Genomic DNA, 22,632 nt, shown 5'->3' with positions numbered 1-22,632 from the left:
AGGGTTCTCAGGAAATTCAAGCAGGAAGGCAGAACAGTAATACCTAGTGGCTTTTGCTTGGACCAGACATAATTGGTTAACCGACATATGGAATCTATCCGTAGACTGTCCGTATCCTCTTCCTCTATGGCCGGATCGGTTAGCGCCGGGTCCCTGCATGCATCCGGACTTACCTCGTCTGGCTTTGATGGTGTGGCTCTTGAGTCTTTCATCTTAAGAGCCAAGGGTTTCTCCAGCTCTGTGATTCAAACAATGCTTAGGGCACGAAAGCCTTCCTCTCCCTGCATCTATTGCAGTCTCTGGCATTCTTTTGGTCAATGGTGTTCCCACAGAAAATATGATCCTTAGGTTTTTAGGGCTTCCCGGGTACTGGCTTTTCTCCAGGCTCGATTGGACCTTTGTCTCCGCCTGGCCACTTTGAGAGTGCCCTGTCAGTCTGGTTCCAGAGAAAGATTGCTTTTTTACCAGCTGATAGATTATTTAATTTTTTTTCCAGGGGGTTTTCAGAGTTCAGTCTCCTATTATCGCACCTGTAGCACCGTGGGATTTCAAATGGTTGACAGCGAAGACCTTTTTTCTCCTTGCTATCTCTTCTGCACGCAGAGTCTTTGATTTGGCAGCGCTCTCGTAGCTCCCCATTTTTTATTTATTCACCAGGATAAAGCTGTTCTCTGCACAAGGGAGGCTTACCTTCCTATGGTAGTGTCCCTTTTTCATGTGAATGAAAAGATTGTGGTTCCAGCTGTTCAGTAATTAGACCTTTGTGTAGGTGAAGCCTCCCTGGATGTAGTTCGTGCTTACCGTATCTATGTGGAGCGTACAAACTCATTTTTTTTTTTTTTTTTTTTTCCGACAATTGGATACACTTTTTTTTTTTTGTGTGTTTTACATGGTTTTCGCAAATGAGGATGGCCAGCTAACAGACTCTGGCTTTTTGGTTACGTGTGACTATATCTCTGGTATACACACAAGCTGATCTCTCTGTTCCAAACATGGTGACAGCACATTCTACTCTGTCTGTAGGGCCATCATCAGCATTTAGTCGTGGTGCCACGTGGTCTTCTGTTCACACTTTTTTCTCAGGTTCTACGCCTTTGATACTTTTGCCTCTCAGGATGCTTCATTTGGGTGACTAGTTCTCCTTTCTGCTCAGGAGCGTCCTCACCCTTAGGGGAACTGCTTTAGGACATCCCCATGGTATCCCTGTGGATCCCTTTGGAACCTGAAGAAGAAAATAAGAGTTATGGTAGACTTGCCATTGATAACTTTTTTTTTCTTAAAGGTCCACAGGGCACCCACCCTGACACATCCTGGCTGCATTGGGTAATTTTTATTTCTGTCACTAATTCCCTCATCTTGTATGAGTGTGTTTCTGGTGTACAATTGTTCTGCCTTCTCCTCTTTCCTTCTCCTGCCCTTGGGCTTGTTTACAGAACTGAATGCCTGAGGCCGGGCATGGGGGGGTATTGTTGGAGGAGGACCAGAGGCATCCTGGGAGCTGAAAGCTTTGACTGTTTGGTGCCTGGATCACTCCAACCACATTATCCCTGTGGACCCTATAAGCCTCGAAGAAAGTGTCATCAGTGACAAGTCTACCATAACTCTTATTTTGAATATCTTCTGGTCAGTGTGGGTAGAGAAAATAAGAGGTCAACATGGTACTGCAAGCTATGCAGCTCAAATATACAGTAGACAGAATTTTGTTTTGTTAACCATATTTTCCTAGCAAAGGTTCAGGAAGAAAGTTACTTACGATGAGTAAATCCCTTAGGTTCTTGTTTCTGCAGTAGCATATGCGAGGTGGTTTGGCGGTTGAGGTTTAAAGAAATGCAAAGTGGGGTCACTGGAGCAATTGGCAGAGCCAGATTGCTTAAAATGCAAGGTAACAGGACTGGCATGAGTAAAATTTAAAAAGTGCTTTTGACTTGGGAGCAGCTGGAAGAGCCTTTCGTGCAATTTAAGAAGTTGATTTCTTAAAGTAGTGGTAGTTATTTCATGTTGGCTTCTTGGGGATATTAAGGTAACACTGGCATGCAAAATGTGATTCACTGAAAATTGTCGAATTCTCTTGCTTATTCCATTATTTGGTATTTGGTGTGATGAGAAAAATCAGTTTTGTGTTTTTTTAAATTAAAACGTAAGTATTTTCATAAAATGGATGTGAAGATATGGGTAAATGGCCTATTCACATGTTTTTTGGTCAAATGATAATATTTTGTAACTTGTGGTAATAAAATTAACATGTTAAACAAAATGTAACAAAGAACCCCTTTACATTGTTGCTTACATCTGCAAGTCCTCATACTACCCTTTTCTTTTCCCTTCAAAGCTTTTTGGTATTTTTCTTCTATATATTGCTTACTTGTTTTCACTATGAAGCATGCAACAGCAGTCTCCCATCATGTTAATGTCCCATCTTCCCTGGTATCTTATTTCCATCTCCTCTATGTCTTGGTGGAATCTTCTCCATGCTCCTCACTAGCAAGGTTTTAAAGAAAATAATTCGAAGTGACCGTCCAAAGCTCATTAAGCAACTTAATGCTTTGTGTTTCCCACTATATTCTTGTAGTTGGTCCCTCTGTACTGTACTGAAGTTTTCCATAAATATATATATATATATATATATATATATATATATATATATATATATATATATATATATATATATGATACTGTGTATGTGTATATAGATCTATATCTATTTATTTATTTTCAGATCTGTTCCAACAAAAATGTAATCTTTGAATTTGGCATCTGACTGTCCGTTAACTTTTTACAGATACTTTGCCAAAGCTTTCACAGTGTCATTAGACCTTATCTGATGTGAACAGGGACAGAAGGGCTTTTTTGGGATAAACTCATGATCTCAATTTTTTTTGTTTCAAAAGTAATCCTTTTACAGTACATTTGTCAGATGATACAAACTTCTGTAAACAAATGGGCTATAATCAAAATAGGTTTATATGTAAGAATAGACAAATTAATGGAAGGCAAAATAATTTTCATTTACCGAAAAAATGGAGCGTGATTGAATATTTTTAGTACTTTTACTGAAATTGGCATTCAAAAATCTATGGAGAAGTGTGAACATTTTACAAGCAATGTTTCCATCGCGCCTGTGTAATCAATGATCTAAAATGAAAAGTATAAACTGCAAGAGATGAATGAGAACTGCAATAATGGCAAAGACATGGTTTAAAACCTTTTCGTTGGTGTACAACACATTTGTATATTGGGAATCATATATATTTAAAAGTACCTGACTAAATCCATCTGTAATAGAGGCAACTATGTAAAAGAGTAAATATTTTTTTCTTCTATGCCCACTAGTAACCAGATTTTGTTATTAGTGTTAGAGTTCAGTAGTGGATAAAGTCCTGCAAGGACTTTGTTCTTCTAGATCAGTGGATCTCAAACTCGGTCCTCAGGACCCCACACAGGTCACATTTTCCAAGTTACCCAGCAGGTGGACAGGTGTATTCTTCACTCAGACACATTTTAAAAGATCCACAGGTGGAGCTAATACTTTCACTTGTGACTCTGTGAGGAGACCTGGAAAACATGTACTGAGGACCGAGTTTGAAAAACTATGTTCTAGATTATCTGCTAGGTGTAACTGGCCAACAATTTTGCCACATCCCTTTCAGCCATAGGTAAGTTATCTGATTGATGAAAGTTGATGTATTCTAGACAACTCTATTGAAGATTTTAATTAGGGCTAGGAATATGAAGACCTTATTTAGTCTTTAAAGCGGGGATGGGGAACCTCAGTCCCGGGGTCCTTTATAAGGCCCTCGGAATCATTTGGTCTGGCCCTCTGAGCTTTTTTCTGCTAGCCTCATTTGGCTAGCAGGATGCCTAAAATAGCACCCTGTAGCTAAAATCTATGCAGCAGTGCCACTGGAGCGTCCTTAGGACGCTTCAGACGGTCACACCGCTGCCCTTACAGCTCCCCGAAGCATCCTGGGCATTGCTGTAATCACCGCCCCTATGTGACATCACCAGGCCCACGAATAATGTATATCAAAATGGCCCTCGGCAGAAAAAAGGTTCCCCACCCCTGCTTAAAGGTTAACGTTCCGTGAAATTTGTGTAGTTGAAATTATAAGTTTGTGTTCACTCTAGGTCTGGTGCCGGGCAGGAAGCCAGACCGTCGACAGGGCACTCTAGTGCGTGGTGAAAATGGGAAGTGGCCATGAAAAAGGGGCGTGTCCTTAAGAGGCGCACCCCCTTTCATCCAAGCTCTCCCCTCTCTAAATAGATGACATGCGCACGGAATCTATTCAGACGGTGATCGATGCACCTCAATATTGCCTACCCGTGGGACACTGGGGACGGCACCTGGTATGTTTTAGCGGGGCGCTGCCAAAAGAGCAGGGCGCTTCTGTCCTTTTGAAATTGGGCAGGACGCGGCGCCCCTCTAAAACAGAGAGACACACCGATCAGCTGGTAAACCATCCTGGGACTTTCACAACAGCTGGAAAGCCACTGGTTGGCCAGGGCTAATTTACAGTATGATGACCATGCTTGAAAATTACTGTGTATACCCATATGCTTTTACTATACAGTCCCTTTTTGTCTGTACCTGCTGTAAATTTGCTTAGTAATATATTCAATGCTGGTTGATTACATGAATTGGCACTGTCTATCCTTTGAAAAATGCACCAACTTTATATGAGCATGCAGTGTAAAAACTTGTGGTTGAAATGCACCATTTTAACTTCTATATAACCAGCATGTCCCGTGGTGCTTTACAGTTGGGTAGTTAGTCGAAATGTAGCTTAACACCCTATCCACCCGCCTCTTGAAATGTACCATGCGTGGGGGACCTTACTTTAAGTTTACCTTTCTTGGGTGAGTAATGCAATGTTTCTTCAATATCTGAGTGCATTGTTGAAGTAATATTGCAAAGACCACCTAAAACTTTTTTCAATGATTTGGCAACTAGAGACATTATTCCATTAGGTATTTCAATTTCTCTTCCAAGATTGAATTTTAGCAGCTCTGTCATGTTGGTAAATGTAGATATATAGGTAATTCTGCTTTTGTGCCAAGTAACCTATTACCATGTGTAAATGATCATTATTGCCATTAGGGAATAATTGCTGTTTAACATACTTTATGTAGCAGTTGTATTAATTTATTTTGACCTTATTTTTGATTGTTGTGGTTTTTTTTTTCCTCTAAATAGATTTCTCAAAAAGAACCTGTGTTCACTCTAGTGCCCAAGAAGGCACTGAGAAAAAGCAAACCGCATCTGGTGCATCAAATAGCAGAGGAACAAGAAAAAAACCTGTGCAGTCTAGTCCTAGACGGAGATCCGCAAGAAATAGCAAATCTGATGTAAGCCAACTTCAAAGCTCACCAAAAACCAGTAGCTCTGATCATGATACACTTGGATGTAATACTTCTTCCAAAAAAGCTTCTGAACATACAAGTAAACAACCTTCCAAACAAAGAAAAAAAGCACCTAAAAAAAGATCTCAAGTTAGGAAGCGACTCCGATCAGCAACAATCACGCAAGAAGAATCTAATGATAGTCAGGAAAATTCTGAAAGTGAACCGGAGCAAGAGGAGAAAAAGTGTAAAATGCCAGAAGAGGAATTGTCAGGAACAGAACAATATGAGTCAATTGTACCTCCCACAAACAGCACTGAAAAAGGTTACCAGCATGTAGATGATCATTCTCTTGATAACTTGCCTCTGGAACACACTGATGAACAGTTGTCCGTTTCATCACCTATGCAAAGTACGCAGTGTGTTGGGAAGAATCAGTTTGACAGCGAGCATATACCCACCTCCCCAGTCTTTAAAAATGGACAGACTGCTTTAGGAGAAAGTGTGTTAGATTCCTTGGCACCTGTATTGCAGCATGAGTCGGACAATGTGGAGCAGTTGGGATCCAAAGAACATTCTTTGGAGTCTGGGAATGTGCGTGTTTCTGAAGAAGATTCATCTTCACACGTTTCAGAGAGGCACATAGACTCTGATAACAAAGATGTCTCACCATTGTCCTCTGTTAAGGTACAGCAGGAATCTACATGTTCCCCTGCTTCTGAAATGGAATGCAAGTCTAAACACTCTGTTGCTTCATCATCATCTGAAGATGCTAATGAGGAGGACTGTTCAGATCTCAGGCAAGTCCATTCTGAAAATAGGGAGTCAAGCAATCTCTCTCAACTGAAAAATGGACATTGCTTTTCTTTGTCACCTGCAATAGAAGATGGGACATCATGTAAAGCTGAGGAATCTATAGTTTATGTCACTGAGGAATCAGACGAGCACTGTGACTTGGAGCGTTCCCCACCTTTCCATGATTCTTTTAAAGAACATCAGTGTGAAGCACAAGCCACTATGGAAATGCAAAATATTGAACAACCTGTGTCAGATGGATCTTTAAAACTGCATCATAGAACTGATGAACAGGAGAATAGCCTGGAAGTGAACTTGCAGTCAGCCAAACCGAAAGAATGTATTGAAGACGCTCAGACATGCATACCTTGTGAATCAGACCATAATTGTAGCCTTGACATTTCTGTAAATAGAACAGAGCTTCCAGAACAGTGTATGGCTTTACCTAAAAGTTCTGTATCTGAGGGCTCTTGTGAAGCAGATGAAACTCTAGTGCACAGACTTTGCAGTGATGACATACAAAGTCCTTTTTTAGAAAATAAGATGTTTAAAAGCTTACCTGAGCCATATATTGATGTAGGTGATAATGGAAAATATCCTGATGTAAAGAATGAAACTCAAAAGGCTTTTTGTGATGATAACATTGAATCTGTAGCTATGGATTGTGATTCTGTATGTAGTGATCATAATGAATTCGAAATTGAGCAGTCTGTAGAAAATATAACTAACACAGCTGAGTTAGATTCTTTGGTATCTGCAACCAAAGAGATAATGCAGTCCCCACAAAAAGAATTAGTTTCTCTTAATAGTAATACACCTCAAAAAGAACTAGTGTCTCTTGGTAGTGAAACACCTCAAAAAGAACTAGTGTCTCATAGTAGTGATACACCTAAAAAGGAACTAGTGTCTGTTAGTAGTGATACACCTAAAAAAGAATCGCGAGCAAGAAAATCTAGATTTCATTCCCCATCAATAACATGGTCTCCTACAAAAAGTGATGTTAAAGAAGGACAAAGATCCCGTTCACGATCTAAAGTTAGAGACACTCCCATTAAACGTAAATCTAGATCACGTGACCGAGATGGAGATCGTAATCATGCTTCACAATGGAAAGGGAGGAGCAGAGACCGCCATAATAGGAGGCAGTCTAGATCTAGAAGTCGGTCTTGTTCAAGGTCTGGATCACGTACCAGAAACCGAAATCGAAGTAACACCACTGATAGGAGTGAGAAGGACTGTAGTTCACCACCTTGGAAAGAACGGCGATCAAATGACAATTGGAAGAGTCCTAGGGGAAGTGAAAGGTACAGAAGAAATGAACATGAAAAGACAAACGAACATTTTAGAAATGAAAAATACGATACAAGAGAGACTGTTGAGCAATATACAGAGAATAAAAATGATTACCCTGATTGGGTGATGGAAAAGATGAAATCTGTGGACAGCAGAGGAAGGGAGGATGTTTGGATGAGGGGTGATAGTAGAGGAAGGGGGGATAGAGGGTGGGGGGATGCCAGAGGTGATAGTAGACCTAGAGGAGATCGTAGAGGTGATTTTAGGGGAAGAGGGGACAGGGGGAGAGGGAATAGAGGAAGAGGTGGTTCTTGGGAAGATAACAACCAGTATAGCTCAGGGGATCCATGGAATAGAAATGTTAACATGGATTGGAAGTCACCCAGAGGTCGTGGGGGACGTGGCCGAGGTGGTTTCAGAGGTGGATTTGGTTATGGAGACCAAAATGAGAATAATTGGAACAATAGACCGTCCTACTCAGGAAATCCTAACACTTCAGGGCAAGAGTCTTCAAGGTTCCCAGAGCATAAAAACTATAAACTGAAATATGAGGATTCGTTTGAGCCACCTGCTGATCGTTCTGGATGGTCATCTGCATCAAGTTGGGCTGTTAGAAAAACACTCCCTGCTGATGTGCAAAATTACTACTCAAAAAGGGGGCGAAACTCCACAGGAGCCCAGTCAGTATGGCCGAGGCAAGAAGAGTCCCAAGACCAAGGTATGTATTTTTACACAATATGTTTTAACTAAGATAAACCTGTTTGACCCAGACAAAACAGGCTAAATATCTGGTGGAGGGCCTGAAAATAAGTGTCATTGAATTTTAGGTTAGTAGTTCATGCGACATGTTCCACACAGAACAGGCATAATATGGGATTATGTTACTTGTTTTTCAATAGGCTGTAATGAAATGAGTGAATGTACCATCATTAAATGCATGTTACCTGACTACGACCAGCTCTTCTTTCTCATAAATCCTATTGAATATCCCATGAAAAAGTAAAATGTATTTGAGTGCCTTTTAAAACATATCCGTGTAATTGGACATGCCTGTTTACTTATCCATGCTCAAGCCATTTCTGGTAGTGATCCAGGCTGGCCACATACACCAAGCTGGCAACAATACAAATTTGCAGATAAATTAGAAATTTGAAGATATATATTTTTTTTTCCGTAAAAAAAATATGATAAATGTACACCAGCAAACCTGCAGTGTTTTAGGTGCATACAATCATAAAGTCCCACCAAAAGGGGACTACAATTGAAAAAGTGTGATTATATAAATGTTTCTAATACACATTTTATTTCAAAACAGATCAAGCTCTCAAAGACCAACCAAGTCAACAAAATGAGAGCACGCCGATCCCTGTAAATATAGTGCAACCTCCAATGAATGTAGTGCAGCCTCCAATGAATGCACCACCACCGCCTCAACCAATGAATATTTTCCCTTATCCCGTGGGCGTCCATCCACCCATAGTGAACATCCAACACAATCCATATAACCTTCATCCGCAACTACCCATCCATATCCACCCAGCACTACCTCTTGTTCAGGTATCTGCTCCATCTAGTGTGCCTCAGGGATTACCCCCACCCCCACCACCGCCTCCACCATCCCAGCAAGTCAGTTACATTGCACCACAGCAAGATGGAAAACCAGTGCAGGTATTTTGTTTTGCTAGTATGTAAATTGTCTATACAGTTAGTTATTTTCCGTATTGTTAGAGAAACTGCAGTTATATATATTGTTGCTTCATTACTTTTCAACTAACAAGTTTTGATTTTTATGGCAATAACTTATGCCAGTGTTTCCTAAACTCATTCCTAAGGGAGCACTAACAGTGCATGTTTTCCATTTTTTAGTTGGTACACAGGTGTATTCATTACACGCTGACACATTAAAAGGTCCACAGGTGGAGCTAATTATTTCACTTGTTGAATCTGTGAGATCTGGAAAACGTGTACTGTTAGTGCGTCCTGAGGAATGAGTTTGTGAAACACTTATGCAATGTGTCTCGGAATGAACCGTGAATGGTATTGCTTCACCAAAGTGGTGGTCTTTGTAATAAATTAGAACAATTTGACAGTCAAGATAGTGTTGGAATCTTAAGGTGTCTGTCCCAGCTCTGTAAAATTAAGTTAAAATTTCCAACTTGTCACTACATATGTTTCATGTCCCCAGGTGAGGTGAATAAGGAATAATGAGACATAACTGTGCTTACTAGAGTCCTGTTGGTGTTTTTTCTTTTTCAGTCCATTATGGCAGCCATTGCAGTGGGTAGCTTCCTTTCTAGGTTAGGTAGAGGCAGTCTAAGGAAAATGCCCCTATATGTTAATGCAGCTCCTGTTCTTTCCCTATGTCTTTTCCAGTATCTAACGTTGGTAAATTCCATCCATTGATTCTAGCCTAGGACTGGGCTGGCTACCTGGGAATGCTAGTCTACTACCTCTGGGATCAGACTTGGTTGTGGAAATTCAGTGGGTGCTCATTTGGACAAGAATGCTGGAATACTGCGCATTCTTACAAATTGCGTCATAGGGACGTGTTTCATGTGGAACACCAGACTGGGAGGTGGGATTTGGGAAAGCTTAATAGCGTTCCCTGTCCATAAATCAGTGCGAACATTGCATATGGCAGACTGGTGTTTGGCTGTTTAGAGTTATACTTAGGCTCCAGAGAGGGAAGCCCCTAAGTTTGGAGTGCTTTTATTGCATTATTATACAGGATAGTTGGTGCACCCTTCTGCAGTTCTCTCGTAGAAACTGTGAAGGGCGACATAGGCTGTGTAGCTTGTAACAAACCTTATAGTACTGATAGATTGAGAACTGCATGTTGTAAAAAAAGACTTCTTTACAAAGTGGAAAAAATAAATCTCCAGAGCAGTTTAAATGCCTCATAGTTTGGATGAAAGAATCATTTGTTACTAAAGATGTTCTCTATGCTAGGCATGGAGTAAGAAGTACAGAGTTTTGACAACTATGGATGTGGAAGATCGTTATTCCTAATCAGAATTTGATTATTCTAAAAATGTAAGAGACTCTTCTAGTAATGAGTCTGGACTGTTTAATCTGGATAATGTGAAAATCTAGCTCAAACATTTACAGGTCCATGTGGATGAGTGAGGCAAAAATGTCCATGACTGCTCAGAAATCTTCTTGAGGACCACAGATGTAAAATTAGGGTCTTCTTCATACATGAGGTGGTAAAGGATTTAATCCATAAAGTAATGAATGTAGCTGGAAATCAGTCTGATTATTAGGGATGTGCAGGCTTGGATTAGTTCGGATTTTCCGCCAAATTAGGATTTTTATCCTGGCAACAATCGGGTCTCAGAGGCAAAACGTCATCTTTCATGGACAAACATCATTCCTGGACAAAAGTCCATGAAAGGTAATGTCGGTGGGACCCGGAGGACCGGACACAAACAGCAAGGCCTTTCAATCCCAGGAATACTCCGGTCCCCCCCCCTATACCCCGCCCACAGCCTGAGGGCACTTCAGTTTCGTTGGTGTCCAGCAAGGAGCTGGACAACCATTATAACAGGGGGGATACCTAATGTAGCCCAAGCTTTTATTTTCATTTAATTTTTATTTCTACCGGAAGGGTGATCAGCACCAGACTGTCCTTCGGACATCTGTCCTGCCACCCCATCACCCCTCTGCAGCGCCGTACTCCCAGCTGGGCTACATGGGGTTCAGCTAGCAAGCTCCCCGGACCCTCAGACTGCAGCCAGGAATACAGAAGACCGGCAAGGTGGAACCCCGTTCGCGGGGACCCGCATAATAGTGCAGTCTTGCCTCTGGTCTCCGGAGACAGACGAGAGGTGCTGATGTGGGCACTGGGGAGGCAGCCCACCACTCCACTAGAACACTGGGGCCTTAACATACTGGCACAAAGGCATAATTAAGGCCAGGGGATCTGGTGGTTAAGGTCAGCCAGGGGAAAAAGGTGCACTACCTGCAGCCCCTCCCCCAACTCAGGGTGCCGTTCTACTGCTGTCCTGGTGTTCCCTGGCCTGCCATTTTAGGCAAGCCAGGTCTCTGGGAATCGCTGGGTCCAGTCTCCCTGTATACCTGTCCCAAGGGCCCGGTCATACAGCGCTATTTCCTACCAGCCACTGTGGTATGAGTAGCTGATATTAGTGCTCATTGCAGAAAATGTGATTTTTCTTTCTGAATTGTATGTGACTTGTGCTATCGCTAACTTCTCCTTTTCTATATTGTCAGTTATAACTATCCCTTTCTTCTACTGTACCCTGTCATACTAAGGTATAGTGTCATTGTACCTCACATTTGCGAGGGCTATCACATACTTTACACCGCATTGCACACTACTTGGTGCCAGATCTAATGTGGTTGCACGTCCCTGGTATCAGATGTAGCACTTTTGCAACTAACTTGTGCCTTTTATAAAGCGCTGTTACTCCCGGGGGTCTACCAGCAATGCAGTTGCACACTATATTGTGCTACCTTTTATATACACATATTGTGCTGTTGCACATTACCTTGTTGCATACTACATGCTGTCATATTTAACACTGTTGCATACTACATCGTTATATATATATATATATATATATATATATATATATATATATAGAGCACGCTGTTTCATATGATATTGGGTCATACATAGTGCGTTTGCGCACTACATTGTGCCATATTTCACATACTGTAACATGTTTACTGCATAGTATCATTAATATGGCAGGCAGAGGAAAGAATAATAAACCGCCTCAGGATCCTGCCCCTATTCTGTTATCCTGTAAAGCCTGCTCAGCGGGGACTTTATTTAGTATGGGCTTTGCAATAATTGCTACACAGCCCCGGTGTCTTTCCCTCCGACCCTCCTGGGGCTGCCTTTTCACAAATGCTGGCAAAAAAATTTGAAACAGAGTGGTCCCTGTAGTGGCTTCCCCTGTGGGGTGACCACAGCAGGTACTCCCTGCAAATCCTTTGCCTCCCCCATGGGTAGACATGCTGTCTACCTCAGTACAGAGTTTGGCTACTACTTCTATAGCCTTGCAGCAACTGCTACACAAGGAAAAGCCTTTACCTACCGAACCCTCTAAACTGGCTGTTTTCATCCCAGTCCACTCTTATCTGATTCTGACATATCATCTGGGGAACCGGAAGATGCAGACCTCTCTCACTCTGACTCAGTCTCCGGAGAAGAGGAGCTACCCTCTAAGCTAGATATACCTGCTCTTGTTAGAGCTGTAAAATCCATTTTCCAAATTGAAGAGGATGAACCCGCTCCTAAAAAAAGAATGCACTTCTTAAACGATAGAAGGTAGTTTTACAAGAGTTCCCTCAATCAGACCAGGTATCTGATCACATGAGTGAAGCATGGATAATGCCTGGTAAAGGATTCAAATCTCAAAACGATTACATTCCTTTTACCCTCTTCCAGCTATTGATTGCACTAAATTTCCCCAGCGGTGGATTCTCATGTAACTCGTTTGGTTAAAAATGCCACGTTACCCATTCATACTGCTACTTCCTTGAAGGAGACTACAAATAGATGTATACAAGTTTGTCATAAATCTATTTACTCTTACAGGAGCTATTACTCGTCCTGCTAGGGCTACGGCCTGGGTGACGAAAGCCATTGAGAGTTGGGCAGAAGCCCTAGAAGAAACACTTCCCTCTGATGCTTCACGGGAGCAACTCTCCTATGTATCTCACATAAGGGATGCAGCCTCCTACTTTAGGTAAGGCAGGTATGGATATTATCCTGGCCTCCAGGTTATCTACCACTTTGGTAGTGGCCCGTTTTATTGTTTGGCTCCGTTTCTGGAAAGCAGATTCAGATTCAAACGGGCTCTGGAGTCTCTTCCCTATTCGGGGGACATCCTATTTGGTTCAGAGCTAGATAAAACTGTGACTACCTTGGCAGCTAACAAGACGGCGTTGCTGCCAAAGGTCAGTCTTTTCCACGGCACCAGAAGTCAGCCAAGGCCTCCAAGCCTAGGGCCAAACAGGCCTGTGCTACCAGATGTCCACCAGTTTGGCATCACCACGTCAGATGCCTGGGTAAGAGAAGTCTCCCACGGATACGCCCTCTCCTTCCTGAGTCGACACCCCCCCCCCCCCCCAACAATTATTTTGCGCAGGACCTCCATCGGACTCGACCAAGACCCTGCTGCTCTACAAAGCCATTCAGTGCTTGCTGAGTTCAGGAGTAATAATTTGGGTCCCCTCCTCACAACAAGGCAAGGGCTGCTATTCTACCCTTTTCTTAGTTCAGAAGCCCAATGGGTCTCATTGGCCTATCCTCAATCACGGGCACCCTGATAAACTTGTTCAGAGTTCTATATTTTTATGGAAATTCTTCGTATGGAAATTCATCGTTCTGTTATCCTAGCTTTGGAGACTGGGGATTTTTTGGTTTCCCTGGAGATTCAGGATGCTTACCTACATGTACCCATAGCGCCTTCTCATCAACAATATCTCCGGTTTGCTATGCTATCGCTACATTACCAATTTTAGGCTCTACCATTTGACCTCTCAATAGCCCCTCTGGTACTTACCCAGATCATGGCAGTCTTGGCGGCCTCACTTTGTTGTCAAGGAATCAGACTGCTCCCATGCTTGGGAGATGTTTTTCGCTGTTGGCAAGCTCCCCAGAGCCTCTTCAACACCATCTACAGGTAACTTATCTTTCTACACATGCACGATTGGCTGATCAACTGGAAGAAGTCTTCCCTGACACCTTCTCAAAGGATGATACATTTGGGAGCCCTCCTGGACTCTCGAGTTCAGAGAATCTTTCTGACCGCAGACAAGATTTCAGTGATTCAGTACAGACTACGCAGACTGCTTCACTGTCGCAGTCTGTCGATTTCACTCTGCAATGCAGGCTTTGGGATCAATGGTATCCATCTTCGACATGGTGGAGTTCATCCAGTTTCACTCCAGGCCCCTACAACACCTGATCCTCTCCAGGTGGAACAGATTACCTCACCTGCTTGGATCCCAGTTGATGAGCCTCCCCCGAGAGGTTTGCCTATCCCTAGCCTGGTGGCTACAGACTCCCCATTTTGTACCAGGGTCGTCCTTTTTGGATCCCGGATTGGGCTCTCCTCACCGCGGATGCAATCCTCCAAGGATGGGGCACAGTGACCGGCCAACACTCCTTCCAGGGCTGATGGTCCCCAATCAAGGCAATGTTGCCATTCAACATCCTGGAACTTCGAGCCATATACAGAGCTCTGGCTCAGAATCTTCTGAAAAACAGGCAAGTACAATCCGAAAAAGCCACGGCTGTGGCCTACCTCAATTATCAAGAGGGGCACTCGAAGTCCATCAGCAATGACGGATGTGTCCCGCATTCTCACATGGGCCGAATGCAATCTCCCAGCCATTTCCAGTGTTCATCCCGGGGATTCTCATTTGGGAAGCGGATTTCCTCAGTCGTCACGACATGCATGCAGGAAAATGATCTCTACACCCAGAAGTCTTTCAGCTTCTGGTGGACAAATGGGGTCTTCCAGAAGTGGATCGCATGGCCTCCAGACACAACAACAAACTTCTTGTTTACGGAGCAAGAACAAAGGACGCCATGTCAGTGACATGGACTTTCCAGTAGACATATCTCTTTCCTCCAATATCCCTACATCCTTGAGTGCTTTTTAATTTCAGACCAGAAAGAGGCACAGTCCTTTTTAATAGCTCCAGCTTTGCCCAGGCGTCATTGGTATTCGGATCCTCTAAGACTCTCCTTAGACGTTAATCTTCAACTTCTTCTACAAGCAGACCTGTTGACTCGGGGTCCTTGTCTACATCCGGACCTAGCCATGCTCTTTAAGGGCTTGGCTCTTGAGACTTCCCTCCTAATGGTTAAGGGATTTTCTAGCTCTGTGGTCCTGACCATGCTTAGAGCACCTAAACTGGCCTCAGCTAGGATTTACCACAGAATTTGGCATTCATATTTCCAATGGTGTGCTACTCGAAACTATGACCCCCTGGTCTTTAGAGTTTCTCGAATTCTTGCCTTTCTTCAGGCTGGACTGCATCTAGTGCAAGTTTCTGCTTTGTCTATCTGGTTTCAACGCAAGATTGCCTCTATGCCAGATGTCCACACCTTCATGCAAGGTCTTCTACAGAAACAGCCTCCCTTTGTCCCTCCTGTGGCTCCATGGGATTTGTCAGTGGTGCTCAAAGCACTTCAGGAACCTCCATTTGAATCTCTGGAATTGATGGATATCAAATGGCTCACTACGAAAACTTTCTTCTGGCTATAGCATCTGTCTGTATCAGATTTAGGGGCGCTTTCATGCTGCACCTTTTTTGATATTTCATCAGGATAGGGCTGATTTTCGAACCCGCCTAGGCTTCCTTCCTAAAGTAGTTTCTCACTTCCACCTGAATACAGAAATTGTGGTTCCAGACTTTAATTCACCAGACCTCTCGGCAGGTGAGGCCTCTTTGGATGTGGTCCGTGTTCTAAAGAAGTATGTGGAACGTACTACTTCCATCAGGAAATGGGACGCCCTCTTTGTCCTATATGGATTCCACAAGAAGGGATGGCCAGCTAACAAACACTCTGGCCAGATGGATTTGCATGACTATCTCACAAGCTTAGATGCAGACAGGCCTTCCTGTGCCGGCTACAGTGTCTATTCATTCTACTCGCTCTGTGGGTCCCTCGTGGGCAGCCTAGTGTGGCGCCTCAGCTGAACAGCTATGCAAGGTGGCCACACCTTTCTTAGGTTTTATGCCTTTGATACATTTGCCACTCAGGATGCTTCCTTAGGGCGTAGGGTTCTATCAGTGCAGGAGCGTTCCCACCCTTGAACAACTGCTTTGGGACATCCCCAATGTTTCTCTGTGGAGCCCTATGGACCCTGAAGAAGAAGATTAGTTATGGTAAAACTTAACTTTTGTTAACTCTTTCTTGAAGTCCATAGGGTCCCCGCCCTGACACACTTCTATGGGTTTCTTCTATTGGTCACTTGTTTCCTTCTTTCTGTGAGTGTGATTCTTCAGTGTATCAGTCTTCCTTCACTCCTGTCCTGCTCCTGCCTTGGGCTTGTTAACAAAACTGAAGTGCTGTGGGCGGGATATAGGGGGAAGAACCAGAGCATCCTGGGATTGAAAAGCTTTGCTGTTGGTGTCCGGTCCTCCAGGTCCCACCTACACCCCAATGTCTCCCTGTGGATCCTATGGACTTCGAAGAAAGAGAGTTAACAATGGTAAGTTTTACCATAACTCACTTTTTTTTTTTCTCTCTCTCAAGACTCTAGTTTAACTGCATGCACACACAAAGAGAATTGGAGTGTCAAAGTCTATCTGATGGCGCATTGTTCGAGTAAAGTAGATCTGTAACACACCAAGTGAAGTTTCCATGTCCATATATTCTGACCCCTACCTACTGGTCTCTACAAATACCTAATATTAGTCAGGTGTGGAATAAGCATCATACTGTCATGAGATGCCTACCTTTATTCTACAAGTAATAGCTCTTCACAGTATGGACAACAGGGCACACTGTACACTAAAGAAAATTGAGACATAATCCCTCTGAACTGGTGGTCACCGAGCCATTGTATTAAAGTGAAGATTGGGACAGTTATGAGAGTGTATATATGTTTTAAAGATAGAAAGTTCAAGTTTATTCACTACACCCCTCAAAATGGTCTCCAAAAATATAAAGTATATTCAACAATAAAGTGAAGTGCAGATATGAAGTGAACTCATGTTTAATTCTATAAAAGGAAATGTTGCATATATCCATAGTATATCATTAAAACTGCAAGGCGTGTAAATTAAGTTATGGCTTGAAATAAAACTTTTGTTAGTTTACTTACTCTATAAAAGACTAACCGATTACAAAATCGCCCAAACAATAATATTGATTACATCACCACTACAATTATTAGCTAAATATTTAAATAGGTTAAATCCTTTAATGCAGAGACGTTTGTGATTATGGGTGTGAAATAAGAGTTAGTTTGGCTATAGAAACAATTTTCACTATTTTAGTGCAGTATAGAAGAGTATGATAGGTCCTTTAGTGTCTTTAAGTGAAATAAAGAACTATAAATTGCAAACTAGTACAATTGGACACTTTTAATCTCCAGTGTGGTGAACACAGACTAATATACCAATCTATATAAACAAGTTATATATTAACAAGTTAATATAGTGTGTGTATTTAATGTAGTTACCATTGCAGCGGTCTGGATGCTTGCGCTTGCAATCAGGATGCCAGGGACAGTATTTTAAGTATGGAGGTGAAGGTTAGGCTGCAGGATATGTGGGTTAGGGCTTAGGACACTTACCTAATTGGCTTGGGACTCTGATTGTCGGAATGCCGCTGTCTCTATTCTGACCGTTGGGATCCTGTTCCCAACTCCCCCTGAGCAGACCTGAAGCGTTACTATATCTTGCACCAAATAAACTCAAGTAGTTTATGCTTTCAAACAGTTTCCAGAGTGACGGTCTTTTCTGCACACATCATCGGTTTGTTCTGGTACCTAAAGAATATTTGAACATCTGAAGTGCCAGATAGGGAGAGATAATAGGTCTCATTTCTTTGTATTAAACTAACAAGAAGAACAGCAAAGTATAAAAAGGCCCAAAATTGTAAAATCTGTCCACTATCCTTAAAATAAGATATTCCTTATAGAAGCTAAACTTTTTCTTTCGCCTGCAGTTCAGTTTAGTACAATAAGGTTAACCAGAGAGCTTCCTGAATTGTAATGATAGCCTTACTCTGAGAATTTTAGCTGCCGTAATAAACGGAAAACACTTCTTGCATATTGAAATGAACGTCCGATCCAGTCACACAATCAATGAATTTCTAATGGTTAATGGCTCTCCTCCACTGCATAAGCTACATTGGTTAATTTTGACCATAGTAAACCACAATCTGTAGCCTAGAATGAGAAGGTAGATATTTGGTGTTTCTGTAGCAGAGAGTATCCCTGCACCTCTCTCCAGACAGCATCTCATGTGACCCACTGAGGGCTTGTCACTGGGAAATTCACATACAATATACCTAATTATGTGTGTTAGGCATGATCTCTCTAGTTGCTAGTAATCATTTCCTGGGACATGATGTGAAAACATTTTTGCAAGTTTCACCACTGGTCAAGTCGTTGACTCAGAAGGTTGAAGTTGGAACACTCAGACTTTAAATGAAACGATACCTAGTCCGCATCAATAAGTGATGAAAATAACCATTAGAATTCCTTTCTTTTTTCCGCATTGGCTACAGAGTGCATTTAATTTGGTCAACCTTTCCATAATGGAATATGTTTTTTTGAATGTCAAATGACAGAACGAAATGGCAGACATTACTGATTTAAATTGTACAGCTGTCAGCCGAGACTATTTCTCAAAAAGAGTGCAGACATCGAAAATCTCATAGGCATTTGGTGTTCTACCCAGGATGTATTACTCCAATAGCCCGGCATAGTGATGAGGTCACTGCTAATCTGGCGTGGGAAGACTTTGTTGTCAAATGCACATCTGTTACATCAAATTCATATTTACTATGACAACCTGCTGCAGATGAAGGCAGCAGACATCGGTTTATTTACAAACTACAATCTGTAGTCTAGCAGTGCAGCTTTGACCAAAAGTACACTTCAAGTTACATGCCCACTTCAGTCTTTGGTAGCACTCCTGGTAAAACAAGTCTAGCTTTGTATAAACTTTAGACCACCCCCTCTTATTAATGTACATGCCCGGTTTTCTCCTAAAACACTGCTTGGTTTTGCTTCTTTACTTTATTTATAATGTGCAAACAGGGGCATCACAACTGCCTTAATTACATGCCAATTTTCTGTATTTAAAGCTTATTACATTAATGCTCCTAGGAATATGCTTTCCCACAAGTGTCTTTAGAACTGAAAGATGCAATCTCCAGAACCGGTCAAATATACCATCTCCACACTTATCTAATTGAAATAATGCAGTCCCACACAATTACACTGCAGTTTAGTCATGCCTATGCATTGGATTTCCTTCAATGCCTCAAGTATTTACTTGGGCCAGTGCAAATGTTTGTCACAAACACCGTCTTGGCATATAAGCCCATGCCTTCCCTGAATACAGTAATACTGTAATTGCACAAATGTATGTCCATGACATCATAAAACCTGTTTCCACTGCTGTTTTATACTCTTGTGGTTTGTAAATGACCCTCAGTGATTAACACGTTGGGTGATCTTGCTTTGGAGAAATACTCTGGATGAGTAGTTTCATGCACATGGGCAGACAGTGATATCACAGTACCTTATGCAATCTGGATTAGATACCATTAGAACACTGTGCTAATGATGGGGGAGGATTTTTAGCTCTCTGGATTGGGGTGGGGAGGGGATACTTTTTGACAGCGATGCAGTGGCATGTCAAGTTAACAATGAACAATGTATTTACCTTTACTACATGTTCATGTCTTAAAACTTCAGTTTTGGAGATTAGTGGTCCTTTTTAATGTTCGTTTTTTTATTTTATTTTTGATTGCATTTTTGTGATTAAGGAAACATATTGACATTTCATTAACTTTTTAAAACAGGGTAATCCCAGTGCTTCTCATGTAAGTAATAATTTGAGTGCACCACTCTTGCCTGCTCCAACAGCAGCCCAAGGAATAGTTGGGACGGTTCTGGGACCAAGTTCTGGTAGTGTGGCAACATCAAGTCACAGCAAAAACTCACATGTTTCTGTTAAATCTGCTGCTGCAAAGGAAAGTATAACAGTGGAAGCCAGTGCGGATAGCTCCAAGAAGGAAAAGGTATATTTAAGCAAAATATGCCAGTGCCATTTTTGACCATTTACATTCAAAACTGCTAATTTTGCTGCTTTTATTATCAATTTAGCCATAATATAAGCCAACTAAAAGGTGTAGCAGGATGCAATTAACTAAAAAACTTTGACAGTTTTAACTGGTTTTAATGTTTTGTCGAGTAATATGTGCTGTTACTGAGATTCTTTATCTGCATTGCTAGAAAATGCAAATTCAAGAAAGAGCAGCACATGAAGTGAAAGTGGCTATAAAACAATACTATCAAAATAAAGACATCACTAAGGAAGAATATAAGGAGATAGTAAAGAAAGCTGTTGACAAGGTAAGCTGTTACACAATATAATCTATAATGTGAGTGCTATATGTCAAAAGTAACCAATCGCACCAATTATACCAATCGAAGATGGTTTTTGGTACTCGAAGCTCTTCAGTAGGTTTTTTTTATATGGTACAGTACAAAAGAAGTTTAAAAAAAACAAAATAAAAAATATTCAAGATTTTGGTGCTCAAAAGAGAAATTCCTCCCAAGTCTCAAAAAAAAGTCTGCTAGAGGGTGTAAGCAATATCCCTCTCTAGAGACAATTTTTTTTTTTTGCATTACAATATTTAAGGTCAGTGCTGAGTGAGCAAACAGTTGAGCCTTTAACAATAAAAAAATGTTCAAATGTAAGCATTTAATTAGTAACTGATTATTTTTGTTTTTAAGATAAATCAATATACAAATCTAAATACACAATGTCTCTTGAACCAAATCTTCAACTGACCAAAGTTCTTCATCAGATGAAGAACTTTTGATTCATGAGATCTTATTTTATATCCACATAATTGTTGTCTTTATAGACATATAAATTACTTTAAACTTTCTGTTAAAAGTTCTAAATGTGGATACATTTTCTTTTGTCTTTTATAGTAAATCTTCAATTCTGTTTTGAGGTGCTCAAATCTTATAGTATTAACTGTATTTTCCAAAAGATACAAAACCTCTCATTCATGGTTACTTGCTTTTTTAGGTTTGTCACAGTAAAAGTGGAGAAGTTGATTCGGCTAAAGTGGCAAATCTTGTGAAGGCATATGTGGACAAGTACAAACACTCTCGCAAAAAGGGGACAGAGGACAAACTGTGAGCTGCAGATAATCACTGGAATTTCAACAATAGATTAGAGACTGCTACAGCAGTCATTGTCAAGTGCAATTTCAGTGTGTCAACATAATTGTTCACAACTGTGATTGAAATCGGGTTTTGATAAAATTATTTTTCAATGTAGGAAAGTTTGATTTAATGGTCCCCCTTTCACCTTTTTTTTTCCACCCCTCCCAAAACAGACTTAAATGGATTTTTGTTTTTACTAGAATGAACGTATGGTTAATAATGATGTACAGAGTTTTGACTTAATGATGTGTGTAATATTAGAGATGTTAATCTCAATGCTTGGCTATCGGCCAGTTACTGTGTGTACAGTACATGTAATCTGTTAAATTCTGATCATGAGAATCTTTGATTGTGTTTTTTCCCCTAATCATAGTGAAATGTTTTTCTTGGCTCCTTTCTAGTCTAACTGGACACGCTAGTCATTAAGTGTACCCGATGTATGAAAGTGTCTGTACCTTGATATAGAATCTGTTTAGAAAATAAACTTTCGGAATAACAATATGCTACTGCAAAATTTTGTGTCCAACAAATATATATTTTTTTAAGATGGACACCAAGTATGGAAACACCAAATAAATATTATGCTGCTTGTTTGGTTTGTCTTTATTCACTCATGGTGTATGCATACAGTTTTGCATTTTTTAATGTGTTAAATGTTCACTATTATCACTCCATCCAATAAAAATGCTGTCCTTTTATTGCTATAGAAAGTCTTCAGTCCGGTACAATCTGTCCAGTTACGGGCACTGTGGTAGATGGTGACAAAATGTTTTGCTTGTTTTTAAAAGTTACATTTAGTTCAACAATGTTAAATATTGTAAGGTTACAGCGGTTACATCTCTATGTGATAAGAGTGTTACAGAAGTTTTTATTTTGCAAGAAGCTGATCCTCAAAGAATCCATCTGTTTTAATGTGTGACTGAGACAGTTGTTTGTATGTGGTGGCAGTAGTATATTGGTAATCAATTGATTAAAGAAACCTGTATGAATTGCAATGTGACCATAGAGCAGTCTACAATGAGTTACCAATATAGTCTTGAGGGGGGGAAAAAAAAAAGTTTCTGGTAAACTTCTGGACAAAAGTATGAAGTGATGTACTAAAAAAAATAGACATTTGCAGGAATCTATGACCTCTCAAACTTTCATTTGTATAGGAAATAGGATTGAAGCCTACCTACAGTTGATGGGTAGGTGTGCAGACCTCCTGACTAAGCTGTTAAAATGAAAAATCATTCACTTACCTTGTCCCACATCTGAGGGAGCAGGCTGGCTCAAGTGCTGCGATGCATGCACA

The 22,632-nt window shown here is 41.2% G+C and overlaps 1 protein-coding gene across 2 annotated transcripts in view; it reads left to right on the top strand.

Annotated features, from left to right (window-relative positions):
• SCAF11 (SR-related CTD associated factor 11) overlaps positions 1 to 21,929 on the top strand; it is a 92,545-nt gene extending 70,616 nt beyond the window's left edge. The window contains exons 11-15 of one of the 2 annotated variants that reach the window (XM_088458073.1): positions 5,192 to 8,143; positions 8,741 to 9,093; positions 19,958 to 20,176; positions 20,391 to 20,510; positions 21,199 to 21,929. In XM_088458073.1, coding sequence (XP_088314199.1) covers positions 5,192 to 8,143; positions 8,741 to 9,093; positions 19,958 to 20,176; positions 20,391 to 20,510; positions 21,199 to 21,312 — 3,758 coding nt within the window. In that variant the 3' untranslated portion in view covers positions 21,313 to 21,929. The remainder of the gene's footprint in view (positions 1 to 5,191; positions 8,144 to 8,740; positions 9,094 to 19,957; positions 20,177 to 20,390; positions 20,511 to 21,198) is intronic. The other variant, XM_088458082.1, reaches the window with a different exon arrangement.
• Positions 21,930 to 22,632: the final 703 nt, after the last annotated feature.

The sequence above is a fragment of the Taudactylus pleione genome, unplaced genomic scaffold (assembly GCF_031769625.1).
Source record: "Taudactylus pleione unplaced genomic scaffold, aTauple2 ptg000041l, whole genome shotgun sequence".
NCBI classification, from domain to species: Eukaryota; Metazoa; Chordata; class Amphibia; order Anura; family Myobatrachidae; genus Taudactylus; species Taudactylus pleione.
Note: the sequence above shows the minus strand (reverse complement) of the source record. Positions and strands in the feature narration are given on the sequence as shown.